The sequence below is a fragment of the Zalophus californianus genome, chromosome 7, assembly GCF_009762305.2.
Source record: "Zalophus californianus isolate mZalCal1 chromosome 7, mZalCal1.pri.v2, whole genome shotgun sequence".
Lineage (NCBI taxonomy): Eukaryota > Metazoa > Chordata > Mammalia > Carnivora > Otariidae > Zalophus > Zalophus californianus.
Window position 1 is genome coordinate 96,097,824 of NC_045601.1, and position 19,053 is coordinate 96,116,876.

At 37.2% G+C, this 19,053-nt stretch overlaps 1 protein-coding gene across 5 annotated transcripts in view; it reads left to right on the plus strand.

Annotated features, from left to right (window-relative positions):
- Positions 1–7,671: 7,671 nt before the first annotated feature.
- HMGCLL1 (3-hydroxymethyl-3-methylglutaryl-CoA lyase like 1) overlaps positions 7,672–19,053 on the plus strand; it is a 187,386-nt gene continuing 176,004 nt past the window's right edge. For all 5 annotated transcript variants that reach the window (XR_003521491.1, XM_027602637.1, XM_027602640.1 and 2 more), the window contains exon 1: positions 7,672–8,129. Coding sequence is in view for 4 of the 5 variants with exons in the window: in XM_027602637.1 (XP_027458438.1) it covers positions 8,022–8,129 (108 nt within the window). In the remaining variant the exon portion in view is untranslated. The remainder of the gene's footprint in view (positions 8,130–19,053) is intronic.

A 19,053-nucleotide genomic window follows, 5' to 3' on the forward strand; every position in this document is an offset into this window, starting at 1 on the left:
AATGAAGTACCCCTCTGCAAATTTTCTTGAGGACCTAGAGCTTAGTCTTAAACCCTCAAAGAAGAGGGGTTTTTTTTTAATTTTTTTTATTTTTTAAAAATTTTTTTTAAAGATTTTTATTTATTTGGCAGAGGGAGATACAGCGAGAGGGGGTACACAAGCAGGGGGAGTGGAAGAGGGAGAAGCGCCTAGGCCCCCCGCTGAGCAGGGAGCCCGATGCCGGGCTCAATCCCAGGGCTCCGGGATCATGACCTGAGCCGAAGGCAGACACTTAACAACTGAGCCACCCAGGGAATATACAGATGCTGAAGTTATGAAGAGGGTTCTTTAACTTTATGTTAACTTTATGGAAAGTACTTTTAATGTCATCAAATCTGAAAAGGTCCTCTAATTTCCTACTTAAGACAAGATTGTTTGCTCCATACTTTGTGGAAATCTCATAGAATTCAGAATTAGAAGACTGAGCTCTAGAGTAAACATTATAACCTCTCTGAGCAAAGGTTTCCTTTTCTAGAAAGTGCTATGAGGAACAAATGACTATGTGTATGAATAATGTTTGTTTATCATTTATTCTTGAAAACCATGATATGAAAAAGGTAAAGCAAAGGGTTTGAGAGACACAAATTTGAGCCCACTTCATTTTGATTTTGCTGTAGTTGTTCAAGATCTCTGAGTCTCAGTTTCTGTAGCAGTTAAATGGAGATGAGAATTCATACACATAGTTAATTCATACACAAATGGAGATGAGAATTTATACACATAGCCTCAGTTTCTGTAGCAGTTAAATGGAGATGAGAATTCATACACATACCCAGTGGAGTGCTTCCTAGGTCTTGTCACTTAAATACAACCTTTCCTCCCCTGCTCACAAGAACAGGTATGACACACTTAAAAAAATCTAAAGCTGTATATAAAAGTCTGACTTGCAAAATAAATACTTTAAAATTAGTCTCTTTAGCACCTCCAGTGGATTATGTTTGTTCATATTTATGTGTTTATATTCATCTGTGGCAAAACTGAGAAGGATCATTATATCTATAATTTCCACTGTGAAATGATTATGAACATAAAAATATCATTAGATTAGGTGCTTTTATGAAGATTTTTATTTGAAGTTATTTCCATGTCTTGATAGTTCTTGGTAGTAATATAGCCTGTTATCAATTGATCTTTCTTGTCCCATCCTGCTGCCTTCACCATGATGGGCTTGGTCTGTCCAATCCTCTCAATGTGCCCTCCTTCCCGGTGCCTTCTCTTACATTCCTAACTGAACATGGGATGTACTCTGCTCCAGTGCTTCTCAACTTATATTATCACTTGGCACTTATCAACAGACTGCTTTGTTGTAGATATTTGAGTGGTATATTTCACTAGAAAATTAGAAGTCTCTTTGTGTTAAAGACTGCTTGTTCATCATTACTCTCCACATAGTAGTATAGTGCCCTATACTTATTATGCAATTAAATACTCAATGCACATTTAATGAACATGCAAATTGTGCTATAATGTTTTTTAATCTAGATTCTATAACTGTGGGATTTAATGTCTTACATTCATCTAATGAAAATGCATCTGCTACTATACATATTAGACATTATATATGTACACATTTTAATTTTTGTTTTCTTTGGATGTCACCACTAGAATGGGAGACCCTTAAAGCCAAGAGGGCATGTCTTATATGTTTGTTCATATTTATTTTCCCATTAACTACTGAGCATCAAAATATCTCTTTAGTGATTTAAACTAATGTTCTATAGAAGTCACTGAATTCAGGCTTTATAGATTCCCTCCAACTGGGACAATATCACATATATATATTCTTAACAGTGAACTGATTTGAAAAGAGGAGAAAAGATAGAAAGCGAAGATGTATTATTGAACACCTACTCTGTGCAAAGCAAAATACAAAGTACTTTGTACTTATAATTGCTATTGACTTGTTTTCTCATTCAATAGTGCTCGATACAGATTCAAAGAATGATACTGTTCATGGGTAAGAGTTAATATAGTTTACCTCTTAAGGTCACATTTACTATGAACCATCAAAATACATCAACTGATTGATAAAAACATTTTCCAAATAGAGTCTGAGTTTGTAGGTAATGGAATGGAAAGATACTTTTATATCTATTGGCAAAAATGTGCACTGCAGCCATCTAATGAACTAATAATAGTTAATGAACAGTCACTGTCTGTATCTTTTATTTTACAATATAGCTGGCAAAGCTAATGCTTTTGGATCCTTCTGAATTAGTGAAAGAAGAAATAGACTCCTACATCTGGAGAAATGTGGTTTGCAGCTTTGTTCTGATTTCTGTATCTAGTGCCAGGTATCCATCACCTGGGTGGGGTGTTGTTTTGGTAAAATAGATCTCATTACTTACTCTCAAAAAAATGTTCTATTTCAGAACAATGCTATTGTTAATGGAACTTTGATTTTAGGGACCAAATGCCAAGAATGTTTTTAAACACACTGTTATCCTTCCCATCAATTTAGATCAGCCAGACATAACAGATGTGAGAAGTTATCTAAATTTTTCAGCAATAAAACTGAGATGATGAAAGCTTTGCTTCCCCTTAGGTATCATCCAGTATTGGTAACCAAGTTGTTTTCATTCTTTCTTTTTTATTGTTTAAGGCTGGAGAACATTAGCCTTGTGATCCTTGCCAAAATTCTATAGCATCATTGTTTGAGACTCACCATATGTGTCTTTGATCCCTGCCCAGTAGGTACCTTGGCTACATGCCAGTTTGGCACTTATTACTATTACTATTTTGATTTTTTCACTTGCTTCTGATTTTATCAATGCTGTCATCATACAAACCCTTAAATAGCCATCTTTGGGACCAAAGGGACTCACAGAATAACCTGTTTTAACTGGACATTTCTCCCCGAAGAACTTGCCACTTGAGAGGATTGATAGTGGTCAATCTACCTAATTTTGGGTTGACTGGTCTCTGGAAGACAAACCCGTCCCCATTCTGTTTTTGAGAGACTTTGTTTAGGATATAGGCAATGCACAACTACGTAATTTATTTTTGTCATTTTATATGGAGAAGAGATAGGGAGAAGGATGGGAGTGGGTAATGAGAACATATGGCTTTAGTCTAGTTTTCTTTCTTATAGATTCGTCAAAATATCAGAACTCTACTGTAAGTTTCTCAGGTTCTCCAAGTAACACTTAGTGTTCTCAGTTCAGTTCACCATCTCCTGGATTCTACCTTTACTTTACTAGAGGTGACCGCAACTCCAGGAACTGAATAATATGTGCAAACACAGTAATCATAAAAAAACAATTTCATGTTAGAATTCTGATAAATATGGGGGACTAAGCTGATGTGAGATATGTATGTCCCTCTCCTCAGACACTGATATCAAGGATGTACCCAGGGACTAAATATTGCCAAGAAGCCCACAGGAGGGTACAGGTCTTTATAGCCAGAGGCTGGGGCTTTTATCACATGGGAATGGGATATCCAATGAGCATCTGAGAAAGGGAGCTAATTGAGCCAAGATCATGAGCTATTGGGTCTCCAAAGACAGTTCCATGTATATAGATGGAAAAGGTTTGCTTGAGCGTGTGAGTGGGAAATGGAATTCCCTGCAAGAAAACTGAAGCCAAATTCCATTGTGCATGGTTTTAAGTTCCAGGTTCATAATATCCTTATGGTACCCCAAGCTAAGATGTTAACAAAAAAATGAATCCCAGAATTGTCAAACCAAACTCACTGGAAATCCCAGCCAAGCCAAAGTGAAGTTATTCTTTAGGGGGTGTACCAATAACCCGTACAAGATCCCCATAGGAAAAAAAAAAAAAAAGCCTTGGGATGCCTGGGTGGCTCAGTCAGTTAAGCATCTGCCTTCTGCTCAGGTCATGATCCCAGGGTCCTAGGATCGAGTCCCACATCGGGCTCCTTGCTCAGCGGGGAGCCTGCTTCTCCCTCTGCCTGCTACTCCCCCTGCTTGTGCTCTCTCTCTGTGTCAAATAAATAAAATCTTAAAAAGAAAGCCTTCACCAAGGATAAACTCATATTAGTAAATTACCAACCACATGAGGAAATGCTGTATGTATGAAACCAAACTTTGTTAAAAACAAAAACAGAAATTGACAGAAACACAACCATCATGGAAGATTTCCACGACTGTGCTGTTTTTGGAAGATTAGACAATTATTTATACAAACATTCACATGATCATATTCTAGCTAGTCATCTCCCTTTCAAAAATAAGTAAAAGGTTATGCTTTAGAAGATGATTAAAATGATTTTGATTATATATGTATATATGAATATTGCATAGCCATTAGCATAATAGTTTGAAAGAACTTAATTAAGTGTTAAATGAAAAGGGCAGAATAAAAAGCAGAGACAGAAAAATGTTAATTTATTTTCTCTCTGAGAGAAAATATGTTAAAATATTTCTAGCATTAGAATGATGGTTGATTTCATTGATATCTTCATGAACCTTTTGTGTTTCCCAAAATGTGTATAATATGGAACAAAATTCAAATGATAGTACAACACAGGAGAGCCCTGAAATTTTGAGAACTGCAAATACTTTGATATTTCTGGAGTTAGGAACTTAAGTTGGAAATGGACAGGAGATGAGACTGGAAAGATAACTGAGTCTCCTCAAGAAAACTTGGGTGTCATTTTAATAAACTTCTCTGCAAAATTATGAGAAATCTCTAAGAATTTTAAGCTGAGAAATATTATCAGATACATATTTTCAAAAATTGCTCAGGCTATACAGTGTGATTTTAGAATGCAAAATAAAACAGAGAGCCAGACCACTGTAGTAATAATAGCTAAATATTTTATTGGGTGCCTACTATGTGCCAGAGACCATGTGTTGATCACTTTATATATTCTAACTCATTTCATCTTGCAACGGCTCTGTCAGGTAGGAAATTTTATCATCACCCTCCTAAACATAAGGAAACGGAGGCTAAAGAACTTGCTGAAGGTGGCTCAGTTTGTAACTGGTGGAACCAGGCTCCCATCTCGCGTAATCTAAAACCACGGTGAGGGATCTCCCTCACTGTGCTATGGTGGTGCCTTTCAAAAAGAAATGTGGCAGAGAGAAGTCAATAGGGGAACTGAGAGAGAAAATGGATGGGTCCAAGATGTTAACATCTCTTCTTGGGAGACTGGATTTTTGGTAGGAGCTTAAGGAGGGAAGGGAGTCAAGAACAATTCAGGAAAGACAGGTACGTGTGAATGTTTTGAGTGAAAAGTTATTTATATTTACTAGAGGAAACAGGAAATTTAATTCCTTTAATTTGCAATGATTTTTTGTATCTTCTTATATTTGAATGATTGAAATGCAATGAAATAGAAATGGCTTTAGTCCTGATGCATAATGAGAGTGGTATAGAGCGCAGATCACCATATGCCACACACACGTGATTTTTAACACGTATTTCCTATACTGCTCTGATGGAGCTCAAGTTTCTTAACCTGCATATGGGGAGAAAGAGCTACATTGTCCACCACACGGATTTGCTGTATCTACTCTGATTTCATTTAGAGCTTTCTCGATTTGCATTAACAGAGATACAGATAAAAATTTCATTCTAATGATAAAAAGAAAGATATACACTAACGTAACTTTTCAAATTTATACATTTTCAGTATTCAGAATTAACTTTAACATCAAACTGTACCTTCCAGCAAAAGCCCATCTATTTTCACTCCCTTTCATTTGTGAGAGTAAACATTCTTAAGATACTTGGTCCTTATTATTGTTAATGATTTTTGTATTTACAGGAATTATAGTTTAAATTTTTGATATTATAGCATTTTCCATATGAAAGGCATTAATTAATGCCTTAAGTAAGTCTGTGTCAACAAATATTTTCATATTTATAAGGCTTTTATGAAAAAAAAACCCACTATATTACTTTGGTGAACTAACTGGGATATGATATTTTCTGAAGACCTTCCTATTTAGAAAAGTATTAAGCAGTAAAGTTTACTTCTAGGTGTTCTTTATAGCAAAGGAACGTATAGTATTTGGCTTATTTCAAAAGTCATATTCTGCAAAAACTTAGACTTCACTAATAAATGTCAAAACTATTTCAAGTTTTGAAGGACTGACTCCATTCTGAAGGTTACCTTGTTTACTGTTGTTCAAATTGGTCCTTTCAAATTCTTTCAGAAACTATGTTCCCTGTTACAGTATTACAACAGGGAGAGAAAAAAAAAAGATAATAGGCATTGGTGCAACCTGAATGCATTTCAGCTGTGGAGGAAAAATAATTAACAGTTGAGCTCTGCTAAAAACAACATAGAATAGATTTAGCCTTATGAATACACACCTATAAAATAGTCACTTTCAGGTAAATAATAATTGGAATTTTTTGTGTGTGCTTTAGGAGTTTTAAAGGCATCCAGTACTTGCATGACTTCACTTTGGCAGCTCAGGTCATGTTCTCCAAGTTAAACCTCCTTGGTCAAAGCTGTGAGGTCTCAGATCCCCTTACCCTCTTTGCCCTTTCCAATGCTATTCCACTGAGGATCTACATGATACCTCTCTCATTCTTTGCCTTTTCCTGTCCTTAGCTGCTTTATTTCTATTGCTGGTGGAAGTCTCACCACTCTCCCAAGTAGTAATGATTGTTCCCTTATTCTGGGTGTTAAATTCCTTCTAAGTGTGTTTATACTATGTTTTACAAGATAATCTTTGGATCCTTCCATTTGGTTGTGCAACATCAGCCAGCTTCTGATTTCTCTTTGCTGCAGCAACTGGTAGAGCTGACTGGTATGCCTGGCCATGAACACTTGGCTGCATAAGACTGGTCTTTTTTTTTTTTTAAGATTTTATTTATTTATTTGTTAGAGAAAGAGCGCTTGAGAGAGCACAAGCAGAGGGGAGCCCAAGGCAGAGGGAGAAGCAGGCTTCCCGCTGAGCAAGGAGTTAAGAATTCACGAATACACTGTTGATGGTATGGAAGGCAATACCACTATGTACTTTTGCTCTTGTATAACAATGGCCATGAAATCCGTGGCTAGTACTCAATCCCAGGACCCTGCGATCATGACCAGAACCGAAGCCAGACGCTTAAACCACTGAGCCACCCAGGTGTCCCAAGACTGTTCTTGATGAATGTCTATTCAGTTGCAAGCTGCTGAACCCACTCTGAAGAGTTTTAGAGTGGGTCCAGGTGATGTACCTGTGCCTGTGAAGGAGAGGAGGTAAGGAAATGGTCTGTTCCAGGACCATCTTCCCAACCCCTTCCACACCAAAGATTATTCCTATTCTAATATCCTAAGGATTTATGTAGCATTTTTAGTTCCAATGAATTTAGGCTTTAGGGCTTCAACAGTTTTGAGCCATGCATCTCTTAAGCAACTCCATTCCAGTTCAGTGCTTAACTTGTAGTACCAACTTAATGACAATTTACTGACTTATCCAAGTTATCTGTGACATCTCCCCCAATGTAGTACTTTGTATATTTTCTTCTTTATTAGGCTGTGTTTTAAGCTTGCAAATGAGCTCAACATATTTTAAAATCGAGCTTATTGTTGTCAAGCACAAACTCAAGTGAGTTCAATGCTGGACAAATCTACATTAAGCATGAGTCTGCAGCTGGAAATGAGCAAACGCACCGGCACTAAAACGCATGCGCCCTTCCTTTTATTTACACCCTTTCTCTTAGGATCTGAACCAGGTGAGAAGTCGGTAAGTGGGGCTTGTGCAGAGAGCCCCGCAAGCTCAGCGCAGTAAGGAAAATGCGCCACACCTGAACATCCTTGGGCTCAGTTCCTTTTCTTCTCCGGTTCCGGGTGCTGCGGACGTCTGCCGCAGGTGCCTCCCGCACTCCCTGCCCCGGGCGCCGCCGCGAGTGTGGCCCGCTCCCCACCCTCTCGGCGCCGACGCAGTGCGCGGAGCAGGGCCGGTGCTCGCAGCCGGTGGCCCGGAGGGGCGCGCTCTGGGCTGGCGCAGCTCGCTCCGCATCCCTTTCCTCCCGGCTCCTGGCGCCCTCCTATCTCCGTCTGCAGTCCCAGGCCCCGCCATGGGGAATGTGCCATCTGCGGTGAAGCACTGCCTCAGCTACCAGCAGCTTCTCCGGGAGCATCTCTGGATCGGGGATTCAGTGGCTGGGGCGCTCGACCCTGCGCAGGTACCACCTCGCGGCCCAGGGTGTCCCCACCCTTTTGCACACAGCCGGCTGGTCTCTCTCCCTGTTATGTCACCACCGCACCGCAGGGCCCTCCCTGCAGCAGTTCGGTCTTGTTAGGCCTCACCTCTTAAAAGGGTCCCCATCATCTCTGTGCTGTGAACATGTAGACCCGCCTCTATAGCTCAGACCCAGCAAAATCCCTACCTGTGGCCTTTTGCAGGACGCCTAAAGGAAACTGCCGCTTCTCTGTTTTTCCCTTGGAGGGGCTGCATTATACAATATGCGTATCTCTTGGCTTTCCTCCAGGGATAGTGCCTTTATTTTCAGTTCCTTCCCTGTACCGTGTAACAAAGGGGACAATGTGTGGCAGAAAGAGCAATGAAGCCAACATATATGGCTAGGAAAACATCGTAGGGTGAAATTATCTAACATATCATTAATTATCCCTAATGTATTTATGCTTCAACACACTTGAATAAGCTTGAAAAAAATTGTAAATAACAGCAATTTCAAACCAAAATTGATGCCCCTGTGATTCCTGAATGCTTTAAGACAATAGGCAACTTGATTGGATCCACGTGTTTGCAGCTTAATGCATTCTCAAACAAATGGCAGGTAAATGAAAAAAGAAATTTGCTTTTCCTTTAAAAGAGCTCAAAATTTAAAATTTCACCAAGTAGTAACAGTGACAATTGTTATGTGAATATTAAAGCATGGAAAAATGAAGGGGCAGTATAAGGGTTTCACTCTTTCTTGATTTTTTGCTGGACGCAAAAATGTTCATCCCTGATTCATCTTGTGAACAGCATAATAACTTGGGTTAATTATAATATTTCAGTGGGTAAACATAATCTGACTATGTGGCTTTAGATCAGCTCTTCTAATACTAGGTATCCATTTTTCCTGTAGTTTTACATTTAGCGTATTCTCAGCTTAGTGTATCAGTATGTGAAATTGTGATCTTAGTTCTACAAATAGGAATTCAGCATTTGTGGATTCTTTCAAAACCAATCAGAAGATACATTGCTCCTCATTACTTAAAAGATGGTCATGGTCATCTGGCTTGAAGTCTGTTGCTGAAAATGCACGAGAGGGAGAGTTATTCTTCTCATATATTCACATGTCTATTTAATTTTTCTACATTCTGATTTGATTTTTTGCTATTATAACTTTGTTTTTATAACCTTTTTTTAAACTTCCATATTCAGTCTGTTAGAGAATCAGGAATCCTCTTTTCTTCCCTGAGACTTTGCGTGATGTTTGTTGCTGTGTTAACATTGTATTTCTCTCCCTCATGTTCTGATTTGTGAGCTGTGGGGGCAGTGGTGGAGACTAGGCTGCTACCTGAGGATGTCTACTTTGCCCTGTTAAGATGTGGAAGCAGGTCATCAAAAATGATAAGGAGTGTGAGAAACAGCTATACCTTCACTAAATAGTGACTTCTTTGCCTGGGAAACTCTTACTCGTTTTTCAAACACAGCTTAAATGTTACTTCCTTTAACCAACTCTTTGCTCCACCCAGAGTTAATGCCCCATTTCTGTGCTTCCATGGCATTTTAGGCATCATTCTGTTTCAGTCCCACTCGTTGAATTGTAGTTTTTTATATCTTGCCTTATTTGAACTCAGCACCATTGACATCTGACACTTGACTCATTGAAATTGATCTTCCTTGGCATCTGTTTAATAACACCTGTAACTGCTTTAAGCCCTACGGAGTCTCTGGTTCCTTGGTCGGGCACCAGATGGACTCAGTGGCCTATCGCTGTCTGGTAAATGACCAGGTTCCTCATGACTTTGTATCCACACTCACGGTTTCGGTTACTATTTATATATTCGTGGTCTCCAGATTTATATTCCTGTCTCCCTCTTCAGCCTCTCACTGGACATAATCACTTGGATATTTCAAAAGCAATTCAAACTCAACATTTCCGAAATTGGATTCACGTTCTCCTTCCTTCAACCCCAGACCTTCTCCAGTATTTGCTATCACAGGAAACCATCACAATCTGTTCAGTTCTATATGCCACAAGGCAAGAGCTTTTCATTTTCATTTCCCCACATCCAAAGTATCACTAAGTCCTGCAATTTTACCTCTTGAATTTCTCTCAAATCCATCTTTTTTTCCAACTTTACTCCTAGTATCAATTTTAAAATAGCATTCTCTCTCATGGACTACTGGGTGATTGCAGTCCTTCTTTAACACCCATGTAGCCAGTTGGGAGATGTTATCTATTTCAAATGGAATCCTGCTGACCCCCGTTTTATAGCCTTGTATGCATTTCTATTACTTTTAGGAATGAACACCAAAACTTTCAATGTGTCTCTGAAGCTTTCCCTGTTATTTGCATTGCATTTCTCTATAATATCATCTTAAGGTACTCTCTTGTTCTTGCCACCGTGGCCCTCTTTGAATTCTTAATAATGTTTCCTCTGGAGCCATGGTCTTTGTTTTCCCCTCTGTTGGGAAGACTGTTTTTAACAAATTCTGTTCACCCTTCAGATCTTAACTCAAATGTTACCTTCTCATGAACTGTTTCCCAGACTCTTAAGGCAAGCAGCTCTTGTTATCCTATATGGCTCAGTACATAGTTCATTATATATAATATGAATTGCCTATTTTTGTGATTATTTGATGTCTAGTTCCCTACCAGAGTCTAGGCATCATAAAAGTAAGGGAAACACCCACCATTCTCAGCAACTAACAGAATGTCTGGTTAGTCTTTCACGGCCAGTAAATACTTAATGAACAAATGAGTGAATGTTTATCTCCTGCTTATGGGGACCATGAAATTCTTCGTAGCTCTTGCCAAATCAATGATTGGTACATTGTGGTACAATGAAAAATATTAGTTAAGTGAATGCTAATGTGATGATAATGAATACTTGATGTCAATATAGTTTGGTCTTAGTGATAGAAGATGGATATTATTCCTGTTGGTGTCTTACCTTTTCATCTCACAGGAGTTAGGCTTTGATGGGGAGAAGAGCTGAAAATGGATTCTGGGGGGTGTTGATGAGACAGCACAGTGCTTAACAAATCATTGTAAAATCTGGCAGAGAGAATCATGAGCAGGACCTCTGGAATTTGAAACAATTTTGTAACTGTTGGGACAGATAGAATATTTTGAAAGAATCCTGTGCTAGGCAATAGAAGATTGGAAACCTAGATATTTTTTGGCTACCAATTCATCCTGTGAATTTGTGCAGGCAATATCCTGGCTAGATCTTAAAATTTCAGTTTACATGTGAGAGATAATAATATATCCCTGATAAATTATTAGGATGAAAAATAAATACTGGATGTATGTATGTGTAAAAATAGACACACATACGTTTGAAGTTTAACAATTTATTATCCAATACAAAATAGGTCAGTGTGAATAAAAGGTTTATTGTACCACAGCTCCACAAATTAAATTTTTGAGTCTCTAATTTTTTGCTAATGACACTGATTTTGCAGAGGATTCCTTTCATAGACCAGGAGGTTAAAATTGATCATCCTATGGTTCAAGCTATCTTTTCAGGCCTGTTTTATTTTCTATGTTTGTCTCTGTTAAAATTGGTATGAAGAAGCTGGCTTAATTGGTATATTTCAAGGTTTTGATTAAATGTAAGGTACCTGGTAAAGCAATTCCTTTTTGATTTGCAAGTGCTGCTAAAGCAGTAGCTAAATTTTTTTCATATATTAATACCCTGTGTGACAATAAAATTCTCCAGGGCCTAAATTCTAATACAATATTTTAAATGCAGTAGATGTATAGAAGCAAAATTGTAGGTTATGTGACATTAAACTTATAGTTATTGTACATTATATCCTGAATCCTTTAAGTTACATTTGCTCTCAGCAAAAATTATGATTCAAAGAAAGTATTTGGTATTAAAAGTTTTCAGGAATCTAACCTAAATATATTTCTGCATAAATTTAATCTGAGGATAATGTGACTGTATGCTTTTTAGTTTGCAGCTCTGCAGTTGTTAGTACATTTACTAAATACTTTAGGATGACTGGGGAGGAATTTTCAGAAAAGAACCAAGGTACCATCCCACTGTTTTTTTTTTTTAATTTGTCTCAAGTAAGTGTTCTTTTTCCCCTCTTTTTTCCTCCTGGTATGCTTTTTCCCCGCTTTTTTCTCCTTTTATAGCTTCTTTTGAGTGACATAATTTTGTTCATTTTTCCCCCTGCCATGGCTTAATTATATATTGTTTTTACTATACTCTTTGTTGCTATATATAAGATGTCAACACATGATCTGGACTTACTAAAAATATTATATAAATTGGTATCTTTGCAACTTATTAAACATGCAAATATAGTATTTTAGCTCCATTACTGACTTCCACTTTTCATATTATTGTATATGTTAGTTTTATATCTGTTGTCTATATGTATATAGTTGATATACATTTTATATTTAGAATATATTTCTTTCCTTTAGTCTTCCTTTCTTCATCCCCATTTTTCCATCTGAAATTATTTTCCTTCGTCTAGAAGTAGTTTTTTTCCTACATTCTTTAGTAAAAATATGATTTTTTTCATTTTTGTTTGAAATTACATTTATTTTGATAAATGATGTACATAATTGTAAGTTAATACTGGCCATAAATATATAGTCCACATAAAGAATTAAAATGCATGACAACAGCACAAAATGTAGATTTCTCAAGAGAGGTAATGGAAGCCAGAGACAATGAAATGAACTGTTAGTCTTATTTTTGCTTCTTTGATGATAATGAGTCTTCTCGTTGTCTTTGGTTTTTCACAGTATGACTATGATATGTCTAGATTTAATTTTCTTTGCATTTGCCAGTGGTTTGTAGCATTTTTTGAATCTATGGCTCCATGCTTTATTGGCTTTCATAGATTTTAGAAAATTTTCAACCATTTCTCCTTAAGTATTGCTCTGTTTCTTTTTTAATCCCTCCACTTGGGCTTATCATTTGAAAAATCTTAGAACTTTCCCTGTGCTCCATCTATTTCTTACACTCATTTTTGTCTTTGTCACCTTTTTTTCTCCATGTTCAGTCTGAATATTATCTTCTCACTTGTATTCCATTTCACTAATTCTCTCTTCAGTTGTAATTTGCTGTTAATCTAATGTACTGAGTTTAATTTTATATTTTTGAGTTGATGCATTTCTGTGTTTTTCAAAACAACTTTTTTGTTCTTTGCCACAATTTTTCATCTTGTCATGAACGCTTGAGTATTAGTGTTATTTTTAAGTTCCATGTCTGATAACTCCAATATTTGGATCTCTAGTGGGTCTTATTTATTTATGTATCTTTCCTCTTGGAATGCTTACCGATTTTTGGGTGTGTGTTAGACACCTGAAATGAAAATTATAGACCTAATTTGAGACACCTCAAATTATCCTTCTCCAGAAAGGGTTCTTCCCCCACCCCCGCCCCATTTACCGACTTCCCCTTGTTTGCCCTCCCTGCCCCACTTCCACCTCTGGCAACAATCTGTTCTCAGTATCTATGAGTTTACTTTTTTTAGATTCCACATATAAATGATACCTCACTGTATTTGTCTTTCTCTGCCTGACTGACTTTGTTTAGCATAAAGCCCTTAATGTGTATCCATCTTGTCACAAATGACAGGATTTTTTTAAAGCTAAAAAATATGCCTGTGTATGTCTACTACATCTTATTCATCTGTTGATGGACACTAATGTTGGCTATTGTAAATGATGGTGCAGTTAACATGAGGGTGCAGATACTTTTTAAATATAGTGATTTCCTTTCCTTTGGATACTTAGAAGTAGAATTGCTGGATCATATGGCAGTTCTATTTTTAATTTTTAGAGGACCCTCCATATTGTTTTCCAAGGGGCTGCACCAATTTATGTTCCCACCAATGGTCCAGGAGGGATCTCCCCTCCCCCCACACCATCCTTCACAACACTTATTTCTTGGATTTTTTAAAGTAGCTGTTCTAATAGTTGTGAGATACAAAAAGGATTATCTTTAGCTTTTAGCAAATAGTATAAGGATAGCTTACCTTAATCCAATCAGATGCTTAGCTGATTTGAGTCTGGGCCTACTTTATTTGTGAGGATTTGTCTTTTTCTCTTCACCCTTTCATTTTGTCACTGTTCAGGGGTTCTAACTGAAAAACCTAGTGTGTTTACCAGGGTATCTCCTAGTTGGGACCTAAAATCAAAGTATTTTCTCCTTAGCCTCTAAGACTTATAGAAGTTCTGATGATCTTCTCAACTGCTAGTATTGAATTGACAAATATTTCAAGAGGAAGTCATGATCGATGTTGGTCTTACCACTTTGTTTTTCTTCTGCATATATATATTTGGTATATTGGCCACTTAAGTACTCACTACCTTGGCAACTCTCTGAGGCTATCAAACAAGTGTTTTCATTAATATTTTGTCCAGATTTTCTGGTTGTTCTCGGAAATTCACTCTGAACAAGCTAGTTGAAATACAATATAAGAGGGAAAATGTAAGAAAACAAAACAATTATGCAATGTAATTGGAGTTGTAAAAATATATTAATTTACCATATTACAAAAATTTTGAGGTAGTTATGTTATGTTCCAGGTAATATACAAACTGTTTAGAGTAACTATCTTCCCAGCTTTGAGATATAATTAACATATAACATTGTATAAGTTTAAGGTGTACAGATTTGATACACTTATATATTGCACGATGATTACCACCTTAGCATTAGCTAGCATCTGAGTCCCATAACAATTTACAATTTCCTTTTTGTGGTGAGAAAATATAATAACTACATCCTTAGCAAATTTCAAGTATATAATGCAGTATTATTAACTGTAATCACTATGCTATACATTAGATTCCCAGAACTTATTTATCTTACAGCTGAAAGTTTGTATAGAATAATAATTTAAAACTCAAAAAAGGAATTCAAAGATTGGCTGCTTTATGAGAAACTAATACTTCATGGAAAAACAGACTATTGCAATGGTTTTCACTATAAATAAGAATTATGAAAGAGAAGAGATTTTAAAAATAAGAAAAGTTATGCTCAACTTCAATATCTGGCTTTAGAGAAGCAACATACTATTTACTCCTGTGTGACATAGTTCAGTAAAGTTTGTTCAGTGAATCAATGAATGATTAAATGGATAGTCCCCTTATGGTATTTTATGTCTATTGATAAAAGTTTATCTCAAATCTTTTTTTTTTTTTTCTTATGGACATGGAGTTGGTAAACAAATTTTATTATTGTCATTAGCCTTTTCTTTTTAATCTTTTATATTGCCTTATTTCATTCCTGGTTAACTATTTCTCTTTTTTTGTTGATTCCTAAGCCTTGGTAGAAATCGACATATTTTATCAGTTGATTTGAAAAGTATTTTGTAGGGGGTGCCTGGGTGGCTCAGTTGGTTAAGCGACTGCCTTCAGCTCAGGTCATGATCCTGGAGTCCCGGGATCGAGTCCCACATCGGGCTCCCTGCTCAGCAGGGAGTCTGCTTCTCCCTCTGACCCTCTTCCCTCTCATGCTCTTTCTCATTCTCTCTCTCTCAAATAAATTAAAATCTTAAAAAAATATTTTGTAGGTTTGCAGATCCTCTCTTCTATACGTGTATGTTTGTATCTTTGTGCATATGTATGACGTGCTAACAACTGATTTCTATTTTTTGAAAAAAACCCTGCATTTCTGTTTTCTGAATTAACATTTTAGTTTTCTTTATTTGAATATTTAGCTCATGTAATTTTAGTCATCTTAAGAATGCCTTAAGACAGTTCACGTCCATTTCTCTGTCATTTTGCTTTAAATTGTGTCTCTTATAAGCTGAGCTGCTTATCTGATTGTCTCTATCCTTAATTAGGTGAATTTACCTTTAATTACATGTGATTATGTGTGACTCTTGATATGTTTATCCTATTTTCTGCCATATCTATCAGCCTCACTCACCACTTTATATTTCTTATATTTGAGGCTATTTATACTTTTTTGGTGTTCTTATTTTATATTTAAATTAATGTGCTTGTTTGGAACAAAAGATGTATTTCACAGAGTGAACTCCTTCATATTGAGGAAAATGTCTGTTTCATTATTTTTACACCTTGGGTCCTCAGCATGTTACCAGGTATATCGCCGTTCTCAAGACTCTTTGTTAACCTAAGATCTCTCACAGGTAGGTGGAAGTAGAGTTCCAAAGACTTGTAGTACTGACGAAGCCTAAGATTTTAGTCATGGCCCCAACAAAATTAGAAAGTTGAAAATACTTGTGGTCAGAATCTTAATAAGTGAGCAGTCACAAACAGTAATAAGCCCTTTGTATGACCATGTGAATTAATGGCTCAACTAAAGTAAAATCTAGTAAATTTCAGTGGAAATCGAATATTGGATGGAAGGTTCACCAGGACACTGAGTAAACTGCAGAATAATGTCAAAATTGGGGAGTAAGAAAACAATGGCAAACTAAGTTCTAATGGCTTTGGTATATAAGGGATACAAGTCCTCAAAAAGGGCTAAAGGACCGTATGGCCAAATCACATGGATCTCAAAGGAACAGGAGTTTTCGTACAAATAAAGAGTGACAGTTTTCAGGAAGTAATAGAAACTGCAGATACCATCCATACTTCACATGTTGATTCCCAACTAGTGAATGGTGAGACCAAGAGCAGAAACCCTATGGTTGAACTGGCTTGGTCTCTGTACAGTTGGGAAAAATGCTCCCATGTATACTTCATCCCAGGCATACTGCATCTAAGATGCAGCCTTTTTATTCCTTTTTCATATTTTACTTTTTAATCAATTAAGACACATTATTTTGTATGAGTTCTCTATTCAGAGTACTTTCATAGTTTTAGAGCTACCACTGTGAAGTGTTCAATATGTGCTAGGTCCTGCCTAACTGCTTTCTGTACAAAACCTCATTTAATCCTCCCAACAATCCACTTTATAAACTAAATATTTGGGATGCAGAAAAGTAAAATTTGTTCATGTTCCACAGCTAATGACTAGCAGAGCTCGGAACGAAATTCAGGCAGCTCTAGTTTCAGAGCCCCCAATTTTTACTACTAGATCGGTGTTTCCTCGACTTTTCTGGTGATAAGATTCACCCTGAGGTGTTTATTAAATGTACCAGAAATTCTTATTCAGTAGCTCTGAGATGGAGCCAGACTATCACTGTTTTTACTTTGTTTTGTTTTGTTTGATTTTTGAAAATCATGTGCCCGGTGAGACTGCCACCCCTTCCCCCCTCCCCCCGCCGTATCTGCTTTCAGAGGGTCTGCTGTCATATCATGTTTTTTTCTAATCTGTCTTTCCAGAGCTCCTGGCTGCTGTCCAGGAAAGACTCCTATGAGTTTCAACTTCCCTTCTGTCCTCTTTGAGGTTGAGACTAGAGTTCTGCCTGGAATAGAATTGCATTGGATACAAAAGGAAAAACAACTTGGTTTCCAATAAATTTCCTGTTCCCTTCAATCTCCAATACTTTCTGTCCTTGGATTTCTGTTGGCTCCTGTATTTCTTGCTTTCTCTTATTCCAGCTGGCTTTCACATCCTTCCCTCCCCCCACTCTATGCTCTTGTTTTTTTCATTAGCTGTGAGCTCCTCCAAGTCCTCTGGCTTTCTTTATGCTTATTCACTCTGTGCTGTAACTTTCCCTGACCCTTTCTTCTCTCCTTGACTCTCCCTTTCCAAGTTTAGCTTTTATTTTTGTTTCTTTTTATTTTTCCTCCTCAACTAGGGGGCTAGACTGTGCAGAACCACGACTTTATGGGTCACTGTCATGGAACAGATCATAGTAAAAGAGCTAAAGCAGAATCGTGTTTTTGGGGAATATTATTTTTAACAGAAATTCTGATTTGAAAGTGATTGTCCAGCCTGCTTGAAGCCCTAATAATAAAAGCAGCATATAGATTCCCAGTTTCCTCCTGCCAGTCTCTATTGTTAGTCTAAGTGGGAGATGCAAATTGGCTCTTTCACAGGTGAGCAAAATTTAACCTCTGGAAATATTTTGTTTGGTCAAGACTACACTGAAAAGATAAGTACATAGAAATGCCTTAAGCAGGACTTGCACTCTTTATTTGTATACTTAGCTGCCTCTGGCACCCGGATTATCTTCCTGTGCCGGTGGATGTTTGATTTTGTTATCCTTGGTGGATAGTTACATGGGGATGCTTTAATGAACATGGTTCTCAACAACCATCCAGGACATTTCTGAACGTTGGCAAATTTTCAACACTATAGACCCTAATCCTAATTACTCGACAGGCAGGAGTTAAGTCTTTAAATTCCCAGAAATTTGCCATCTTCCCCTTTGGATGATCTTCCTTTTCTGAGTGATCGGAATTCATTCCTAAGTGAACACTGAGGTGTCGTTGCATTTCTTCTACATCTGACCAATTTGGGGCCAATTTTTATGTTCTTTTCTTTGGAAAATAATACTGGTTGGCAGATCTTGTTCCCAAAACATGCATTCTAGAATCAGACTTCATATGAAGAGACTTTTATGTGAAGGTAATTTAGAACATTATTCAAGTTTATGGTTGTTTATATTTTTTAGACTTTCCTCATTTATATGAAAGCCTAGTAATAATGTAAAGGAAAGCCAAGTAGTGGGCTCTCTGAAAAATATAAAGTGTAAACAAAAACTACTTTCTACATACGTGATGAAGGGACCAGAGCTGTGCATTACAAACATGATTTTGATAAGAGGAGTTGATACTTCCTTCCCTGGTTTAGAGAGAGGAAGGGCTGAGCTCCAGCTCTCGGATGCTGGCAAGGTGCTAAGGACCCTGGTGGGCAAGAAAGGGAGATAGAAGCACTAGAGCTTCCATCCCAACAGCACTATTCAGGCCATGTGTTCATTTTTCATTGCTGTCTCCGAAAAGCTCATTTCTTCATCCTGCTTTTTATTTGAATCCTGCTTTTTCCTGCATTCTTTGGTTGAAACTCATTTACAAACACAAGCCTGCAAATAGG